Below are 10,544 nucleotides of genomic sequence, written 5' to 3'. Positions count from 1 at the left end.
GCTAGTTCATATGTTTATTTTTTTATATTTTAAACCCATTTAGTAAAAATTTTGACTCTCGTAACCATTGCATGCCTACTATGTTAAGACAATTTCTTGCAACCAATCTTGTGACACTATATGGAACTTTTTGTCATTGATGCCAAAACTAATTATACATAGTAATTTAGTAAATGAGATCAAATCCCTAAGGATGCGTTTGGTAGGATCAAATCCAACATCTTTTTTATAAGCTTTAATGGAATATCTATCACCTCAAAAATAACAGTCCACGAAACTAGACAGAGAAGAAGAATCGCCCAATGTCGATTATATAAAAATGTTTGATTATATAAAAATGTTTTTAGAAAAATATTTTCTACAAGAAACAAGCACCATCATAATAAAAAACAAAAAAAAGGCGTTTTAAAAATTAGTAGTAACCAAGCATTGAAATCCATAACACAATAAGATGATTATTAAGAGAGAACAAACATAAATAACACTTTGTTTTACTCATATTTCACTTTTTATTATGCAGCAAATTCTTGCTGGATTACACAAAATACTATAATATAGTAAATATTTGTCTCCCCACACAAAAAAAGTGTTTCTCCATATATATATATATGGTGGTGCCTATATACAGTAGTAAATACTTGGTTCTCTCCCTCTGGCTCAGCAAACTCCTCTAATGGTATTGTCCATTTTCTGCTGCTGTTATGCAACAACAATACACATTCATTTAGTTGTTCTTGTTCTCTTCGAAAATGTCTAGAAGAGAAATGGCCTGCAAAAAACACAAATCACATTGCTCATATTAGAACACTATATATCGATCGATATTTGGAAATTGAACATGTTTAGGAGATGGTGATTACCTCTGGAACGTTTAGCTCGAGGCGGAATTTAGGGCCGTCGTAATGGTGAAGAATTGGCCTGAATGAATCCTCTTCCAGTGGTTCACAGACTTTCCTCGTCACTACACGAACCTGTATGCAAGAAGAGATGAGTCGAGGTCCCCAGAAACGATGAACCTTGTTAAAGGGTGTGTATCTCGTCTAATGTCTTAGTAGGAATGAGCATAAGAGATGAGTCGAGGTCCCCAGAAACGATGAACCTTGTTAAAGGGTGTGACTATCTCGTCTAATGTCTTAGTAGGAATGAGCATACTTTTATTTACTTCGTCATGTCTGGCAACGTGTTGCAATTTAGAATATAGATCAATTATAATTCATCATCAAGTTGAATCAAGTACACACTAACTTTAGTCGGGAAAATCAAAACAAAGATAGCATGCTAGTTCGAAAGAATCAAATTTCTATGACAATCCAATACTACGACGACAACTATGTCTCGATACTCAGCAAGTTGGATAGGCTATATGAACCCTCACCGACCATGTTTGCTTCACTTAAGCACGCACACAAACAAATATTCTACAAATATTCTACAGAACAAATGGCTGGACCCAAGTCGCCTGGCCCAAGACAACTTGCAAGTCGCTGGACCCACAGCATTTTGTCCCCTTTGGTTTCTTTCCAAATCAAAAAAGAACCTTTTGGCTCCAGACTCTATTAAACACACATCCCACTAATTGTGTGGCCTTATATATATAGATCTTTCAGTTCAAATCCAAAAGAAATTATATGCTGAATAACTTTCTCACCTGAGCAGGAAAGCGAGATTCACCAGGGTTCTTCTTGTCCTCCCAAGCTGAGGGATCAATGTTTGAGCCACCAAAGCTAGCAGCCTGCAGCAGTTTAAGCATTAGCTCGACGAATCAAAAAGGAGAACAATGGAATAGTACTACGAAATTCATCCATTTACATTCAATCTATGTAATGCAAATAGAGTAGACATACACACCTCAAAAACTCCGTGAAGCTGATGGGTTGAGTAGTTGTACAGAAAAAGAGGCAATCCAGGTGTGATTTGCCTAACGGAGTCCCTGTAACGTGGTGGTAAGCCTGAAATATAATCGTAGTAGTAGATATTAGACAAAAGCACCAATCTTGAAAGAGCTAAGTGTGTAAAATTTCACTGATCAATGAATAAACTCGCCTCAATACTAAACTCATAGATAACCACAAATCTTAATGGAGCTAATCCTCCATTCTAATCTGATTCGAGTGGATTACAGAATCCAATGTATTAAACAGAAGCATAAATCCCAAATCTCAGGTTGATTATATGAATCTTTTGCATTAATTCTGCTCTATTCAGATATACAACTCATTCAAAACCAACACTCAAAACAAAACAGCCCCTAAATTACCATCAGATCACCCAAGTCCTCTTGGAACACGTACAGATTTCGGTACACAGAAACTGAAAATATTAATTTTCAATTATAGCTGTAAAGGTTCAAACTTGGACACTATCAACCAACCTCTAGAACATAAATCTTTAGCAATTGCCTATTATCATCCTCTATTGAACCAGTCAGAAATACATTAACATAACTCAATTACACCTACTGGTCATAACTTTTAACTACAAGCAACATCAAACAGAGAAAAATAACAAATCAAGCACAATCAAGCAAAAAATTGAGAATAGTCAATATTAGGTAAAAAATTACTAGCTGTAAAGATTCAAACTTTGACACTATTCAACCAATTTCTACAACATAAAGGAAGATGAATCTATAGATTAAGATTGCTTTTAATCTCAATTCTTCAAACAAATCTTTAGCTATTGCCTATTATCATTCCTATTTAACCAGGCAAAGATCCATTCAGCATAACTCAATTCCACCTATTGGTCAAAATATTTTACTACAAACAACATCAAACACAGAACAAATACCAAATCAAGAACAATTAAGCCAAAGATGAGAATCAATATTAGAAAAACAATTACTAGCTGTAAAGATTCAAACTTTAACACCACTCAATCAATTTCAAGAACATAAAGGAGAATAAATCTAGATTAAGATTCCTTTTAGACTCTGAATTCTTCAACCAAATCTTCAGCAATTGACTTTAACATCCTGCTAAACCAATCAAAGATCCATCCAATATAACTCAATTCCACCAATTAGTCAGAAAATCTAACTACAAACAACACAATAACACCAATCAAGATCCAAAAATCTAACTACAAACAACACAACTCAAATCAAGATCATAAAATCCATCTACAAACAACAAAAACACCAATCAAGAACAATCAACCCCAAAGAAAACTTACCAAAGAGTTCCCTTTTGAGATTCTCAGCCATAGTATCATTGTTGCAAACAAAAATATACCCACCAACAGTCTCATTCCTTGGCAAAGATTCAGCTGGTGGCAAAGTCTTAAACCTTTTATCAACACCATTCTGTTTCTCACTGTTACCACCATCCTTATTCCCCTCTTTAACACTCTTATTATTCTTCTTTACACTCTTATTATTCCCATACATAACAACCTCATCTTCAACACCCCCTTTACCAAACTTCTTGTTCATCCCTTTTGTACCTACTGCAACATTATTAGTACCTTTACTATAACTAAAGTTCATCAACCCTTGATTTGAATAAACCCCTTTGTTAAATCCACCATTTAAACCAACCCCAAGTACCCCTTTCCCATCTATTTGGGTTAATGGGTCAGCAATTTTCCAACCATCATTACTAAAAAGATTGTAATTTGACTTGTTGGAACTTGTTATAGCAGAGTTGTTGAGGTCACCACCTACTCTTATATCAAAGTTTCTTCTTTCTTCTTGCCTTTTGGAACCATAATTGTGGCTCCAAATTGAATCATTCAAAGAGAGATTTGCTAAGTTGTTGTTCTGTAGACGAAGTTGGTCACTGAATTGCCAGAAAGATGATTGGTTGTTGTTGTTCTCCATGAGTTCTTTGTAGTTTTGTTGTATACCCAAGTGAGGAATTTGTATATTTTTGCTGTTTTCTTGTATACCCAAGTGAGAAATTTGTATAAAGAATGGATCTTTGTTGTGTTTTTGGACTTCTCTTGAACACCCAAGTGAGGAATTTGTCTAAAGATTGAATCTTTATTGTGTTTTTTGAAGTTTTATTGAATACCAAAATGATGAAATTGTATAAGGATTGAAGTTTTGTGTAGTTTTTTGAAGTTTTGTTGAATACCCAAGTGAGGAATTGGTGTAAAGATTTGAAGTTTTGTTGTGAAAGAGTGGACTTTATTGGTGAGTTGAGAGGAGAAAATGGTGAAGGTGGGTTGAGTTTATATGGAATTTAGGGGTAATGGGGTGGAGGAAATTTCCTAGAAATTGAGGTGGTGGGGTGGGTGAGAGTGAGGTGGGGTCGTGGGTGGGTGAGGAGTGTGCGTGGGGGTGGGGTGGAGGGGATGGCGTGTGAGATTGTTGAAGGAGAATGTGGAAAAGTAAACATATACTAGAAAAAAAAGAGTAGAAAAGTAAATAGTGGGGAAAAAGGAAAAAGGAAAAAGGAAAAAAGCAAAGAAATTTGATGGGATCCAAAGAGGAGTGAAGTAGTTTGATCCACCATAGTTTTTATAATTTTTATTTATTAATAAATAAAAAGGAAAGTAATATATTTATTCTGATTTCACAATCAAATTTGAATAATCTGATAAATAAAATTGAAAAAAAAAAAAAAGATATACAGAGACTCATGGAAGAAGAATAGGATGTACATAATTTTATCTTTTATTTTAGATAAACAAAGATTTGTTACTAATTGTACTTTCATTATAATTTTTAAAAAATTATTCTTTTTTTTATTAGATTGAGCCCATTAAAAATAATTTTTTTATTTCACTTTTAAAATAGTGATATGACGTGCATATATTTTATACTCCATAGTTTATTATAAAATTATATTAAATATATTATTATTATTAATGATGTTATTTTCGTAAAGATAAAATACCATAAGACTTTAAATTAAAAGGAAGAGAAGAGAAGAGAAGAGAAGGAGAAAAAAGAAAGGAAGAAAAAACTAAGATGCAAATAAGAAAATAATATCACAACAAATAGCAAAAGAATAAACGGAAATGTATTTATTTCTTAAAAAAATACTTGTTGTCATAAGAACTTTAGAACAAATTATATTTCAAAATTACAATTTATATTTTTAAAAAATATTAAATTTATTAGTTACTAGTAGTTAATTGTAGACTAATAGTACTTAGTGATAATAAAATTATATACGTAGATAGATTGTGTATTAGGTGGGCGAATGAGAGAGCGGTGACGGCAAACCACGCGGTTTAGAAAAAGCCAGAAAGTGACAACAAGTTGGTGTCTCATTTTATGACCTTTTCTAAAGCTTAAAAAATTTACTATTATTTTAAAATAATAATTTATTTTATGCACTACATAGAGATGAAATAAAACTAATTATATGTTAGATTTAATGTTCAACATTAAGTTTGATAATAAATTTATATCATGTTTGATTGATGGTATAAATTAATCGCATGATAAATTTATATCATCAATCAAACATCATATAAATTTGATACCTATTTTAATCATAAAATATTCATCTTATGCTGTGCATCAATGATCGACCATTAACATTCATTAAATTTATTAGTAAATTTTATTTTCATCAAACTATAATGTTTTAATTATGTATTTAATATAAAATATTTATATATGAATATTCAAAAATAATGTTTATTTACATAGATGTGATAATATAATCACTTAAATTATATTATCTTCTTTTGTTATTTACATTTACATTCACTTCAATTAGACATAAAGTCTAAATGTTTTGTAATTGATATTGACATACACATAATTAAAGAAAAGATTAATTTAATTACCTTAGTAGTTCACGGGCTAAAATTTTCTAAAATAAAAGACTAATTTGAGACATAAAGAGATAAAGATAAAATAGTCTTTGAGATAATAGGGACCTTAATTTGTTATATAATCAATCACTCTAGTTGTGATTTTCTTTCCTCCCTTTAAACTTATTACCAATTTGATAAATTAGACAATCTATTAAATATAATCTCTTCACTAATTAAAGATAAGGATAAAATCGAAATAAATTTCATTTTTTGCCCTACACGTAAAATTATATTTGGTATGTTAGTTATTGTACCTAAAGTAAATAATTATCTCAAAGGTTAAAAAAAAAAAAAGTAGCAAATAATTATCTTAATTGAAGGGATAAGGGTAATTTCTAGAAGGTCATACAAATCTTGTAAATATACTAGTAGCTTCCAATTCAATGAAATCATCAAAAAAGAAAAAAGTGTTGAAAAGAATTGTGTTCACATGAGGAATTCATGGGATTCTTTTTATTTTATTTTATTATTTTTGTACTTAGTTGCTAAGTTAAGATTTATGTACTATTTGTGAGGTGTGACGTGGAATTAACACGTGTAATTTATGTGCTGTCACATGAAATTCGATTTGGTGGGTCCTTTTAGGTGCCTTTGTTTCAAAATTAAGTGACATTATTTTTCTTATATATATATATACTATTTTTTTTCGAAAATGAGTTTTCTATTAAATAGTCATTAAAAAAAAGGGAGTATTTTAATTCTCTCAATAATTATTTCTGGCATTTATAAAACGAGGGGTATGCAGAGCGATATTTGGGGCACATGTAAATTTTGTGCGTGCGAATGTTGTCGATTTCAAGTACAAATAAAAGAATGATGATTATCGAATGCCAATCAGAAATAGTTTCTTTATAGCAATATATAAATTTTGTCTGTGCGAGTGCTGTCGATCTCAAATTTGAATAAAGAATGATAGTTGTCGAATGTCAATCAAAAATAGATTTTCTATAGCAACATATAAATTTTGTTTGCGTAAGTGTTGTCAATCTCAAATTTGAATAAAGAATGATAGTTGTCGAATGTCAATCAGAAATAGTTTCTCTATAGCAGCATATAAACTTTATCTGTGTGAATGTTGTCGATCTCAAATTTGAATAAAGAATGATAGTTGTCGAGTGTCAATCAGAAATAGTTTCTCTATAGCAATATATAAACTTTGTCTGTTTGAGTATTATCGATCTCAAATTTAAATTAAAAAAAATGAGGATTATCGAATTGAATATCAATGAAAAATATTTTTTGTTATTGTAATTTGTAATAGCCTTTGATATAGCGGTTTTTGTTTTTGTTCCACTTGGCATTTGCCAAAGGGGAAAATCTACTCCAAGAAAACCATACTCATGTACAATTTAATATTTGCTGAGTAGAGCATAAATTTATATATATAATTTAATCATAAAATAATATATATGATTGACTCATAATTTTTAAATATAATGAATTTAATACAAAAAGTTTTAGTACTTGAACATGTAATAGCTTAAAGGGTAGTTCGAAAAGGATCCGACCATCAGGACTATTATTTTTAAAGATTGAATCTGTGACCTTCTGATCACGTAATAATAATTTTATCAGTTACTCTAACGCTTTCTTTTGAACATGTAATAGTTTAAATCAAGAATTTTCTTTTGCTTATTTTCAAAATTGTTGAAAAAACTTTTAGAGAACTTTTCCAATGAAGTTCGTTTATAACAAAATCCAACTTCATACGTACTTGTTCGAATTGATAAAAAGCAACGAAAGGTGCAGTTATCCAACTGATCAAGATTTGTGAATCCATTCAAGATTTGTGTAATTTATTCATTGTTACAAACATGTATTACAACATTTTGCAAAGCATTAAACAAGATAGTCAAGATAAATAAGTCGGACTATAAGAAAAAGATATAGAATTGAATATCACAAAGTAAATTCAATTCCCTCCATGAACGCGCTTGCTGCCATCAACCATCACTCACTTCCGCCAAGTGACTCGCATTCTTGGCTTGAATTACGAAATTAAAAAGAGTCTTATAATATTTTTTAGAGAAATTAAGGTTCTTTTTTTTTTTAATTATTTATATTAATGGAGAGTTAAAACTCTTAATTATCACTCAAAAAATAAAAATCTCATAGTAATTGATGGTGTTTGATCAGGTAGAATGCACAATTCTTAAGGATGATAGAAGATTAGTTTTCTATGTTAGATTGAGAGTGCAACATGATAATGCTCCGGGTTCTATGAAAGGAGAAATAATATACTGCCTCACATATTAAGATGCAATATTATGCTCTCAACACAAGCACTTCGAGGGAATATTTAATATCTGGATCTTGAAATTGATTAATTGAGAAAAGCATATGATGACTTGTGTGTTTAAAACGATAAAATTATAATAATTGAAATAAATTTAGTTTAATATATTGAAAATTTTTAGGAGACAATCGATTATTTTATTGAATTAGGTATATAGAATCAATATTCATGTACAAAATATATGTTTTATTTAATAACTTCAATTCAATATTTTAATATAATATTTGTACAAAAATCTTTATTTTATCCCATATCAATACAGATATAGTTTCAGAAAATAATTATATAAATTTTAATATAATGGATGCAATTTGCCGAAGGCACAAAGTAAATATCTTTTATGAGAACGTAGATCTATTCCTAGGGTGTGTTTGGTATGAAGGAAATTATTTTCCTAAATTTTTTTTTCTTGAAAAACAAGTGATTTTCTTACTTATTTTTTATTGTTTGGTTAGTAAGAAAAATTTATCGTCCCAAGAATATTTAAGTCTAATATGAAAAAATATTAATTATACGAGACTTAACCTGAGACCTCGACTACCCGACCCAATACGAGAATCGACTCCCCACCGCAACCCGAGATACAAGTCCCTACCTCAACAATTGACTCTCGATCTCGACCTAAGATCTAACTCCCGACTCGATACTTGAGATTTGAGATCTGACCTTGACCCAAGACTCGACTTTCATACCTGATCTCGACACCAACTGATGATTTGACTATCGATCCCGATCCCATTACTACAACTCTCGATATTGATCCGACTTTGACTCACAAATTGAGACCTGACCCTAACGTTGAACCTAACACACCTAATATCGAGATTTGACCACGACCCCAACTCTCAACTTAAACCTAACCCTGACTCCAAACTCGAGAACCAATCCTAACCCATTCTTAACTTGGGAAACGACCCCAACTCTAGAATCTTGACTTGACTCTCGATTCAAAACCTGACCTCGACTCTAGACTCCCAACTTTGTCTCCTGAGACTCAACTTCTAACACTGGACTTGAATCGAGCTTGCACCTGACTTAGTATCCAACTCCAAACCTAGGTCCTAGGACCCAATAACCTCAATCTCGATGAGGAATCAAACTCTGACTCTCGATTTATGACCTAAATTTGACTTCTAACTCCAAAATAAAACTAGCCTCGACTCTCGACATACTATCCAACTTTGGCTCCAAACTTGAGACTCGACCCCGATTTCTAATTCAGGATTCGACTCCTAATATAAGACCCGACCTCAACACCTGACTCAATACCTAACCAGACTCTTGATTAAGGTTGGACCTTGTGTATGGGTTGGTTTCGGGTCAAGGTTGGGATTGGAGTCAAACCCAGGTTCGGGAGTCTGGTCAAGATCGATCCTACTTCCTCTTTTGTGGTTGGACCCGAGTTAATATCGAAAGTTGCTCTTGAATCGAGGTTGGGTTGGGTCAAGTACAAGATATCGAATTGAGGTCAAATTCTAGGAGTCGAGGCTCAAATTAGGGCTTAGAGTGGGATCTCGAGTTAAGGTTGGATCCTGGGTCCAACGTCTTGACTCAGGGTTGACTCAACTTTCAATTCCGATCCTGACCATCAACCTTCAACTACATCTCTAGAATACATAATCAGGTAAACTATTTAAATATACTTTTTACCTTTATTGATTTTTTAGCAATGTTTTTATACAAGCTTATTATTACATGTTCGATACACGTGCAACGCACGTACATTGAACTAATTTGCCTAAAAAATAGTGAACTGTACATTTATCTGTCGTTTACTAGATAAAAAAGTTTTTTTTAGAGAAGTTTGCACATATAGTCACAAATCATATTTTCATAAAATGAATTTTTTCAAGTTTCAAATTTTGTAACGATAGATAATTAATTAAAAAAATTAGAAGAGTTCGACAAACCATTTTCCATAAAATAAAAGTTGAAAGAGTAGAACATGTTCCTTGGCCAAAGGTTCATTCGAATCCTTTTCAACGAAAAAATATACTACTTATATATAATTAAAATTATTTTTTAATAAATATATTGTAAATATTGAACCTCTTATTAGTAAAAATTCAGATTCAGCATGTAATTACAATATATTAAACTGTGAATGTGTGCAGAAGTTAAATTTGATTAACAAATAATGTTATATGCTTTACTAAGTTATTTTGTTATTGAATGATATGTTCGTAATATTTCTTGTGTCCTTACTTATTCTTCCCAAAGTCTACTTTTCTATCCCATCTTTTTTTGTTTAAATAACTCACTTATATCAAAACATTTCGAACAAAAATTCTGCTAAATATAATAGTAATTGTCACATAATAGTGACGAAGTTAGAAAATTCACTGAAAGTGTTCAGAATTTAATATATATATGACATATAAACTTTGTATAGTTTCATGACATGCTACGGAACCTCCACCGTGCAGGGAAAGGCGGACCAAGCAAGACATAGCTAGCGGCATAGGAGCCGACT

At 31.5% G+C, this 10,544-nt stretch overlaps 1 protein-coding gene across 1 annotated transcript; it reads right to left on the bottom strand.

Moving 5' to 3' along the window:
* Positions 1-475: 475 nt before the first annotated feature.
* LOC107864131 (B2 protein) lies at positions 476-5,086 on the bottom strand. Its single transcript, XM_016710413.2, has 5 exons — positions 3,175-5,086; positions 1,849-1,949; positions 1,649-1,732; positions 861-971; positions 476-769 (listed from the first exon to the last, which is right to left on the bottom strand). The coding sequence occupies exons 1-5, from the start codon at positions 3,818-3,820 to the stop codon at positions 725-727; spliced, it is 987 nt and encodes a 328-aa protein (XP_016565899.1). The 5' UTR covers positions 3,821-5,086; the 3' UTR covers positions 476-724.
* Positions 5,087-10,544: the final 5,458 nt, after the last annotated feature.

Source organism: Capsicum annuum, chromosome 1 (assembly GCF_002878395.1).
Source record: "Capsicum annuum cultivar UCD-10X-F1 chromosome 1, UCD10Xv1.1, whole genome shotgun sequence".
NCBI lineage: Eukaryota > Viridiplantae > Streptophyta > Magnoliopsida > Solanales > Solanaceae > Capsicum > Capsicum annuum.
This window is presented reverse-complemented; position numbering and strand designations above follow the sequence as displayed.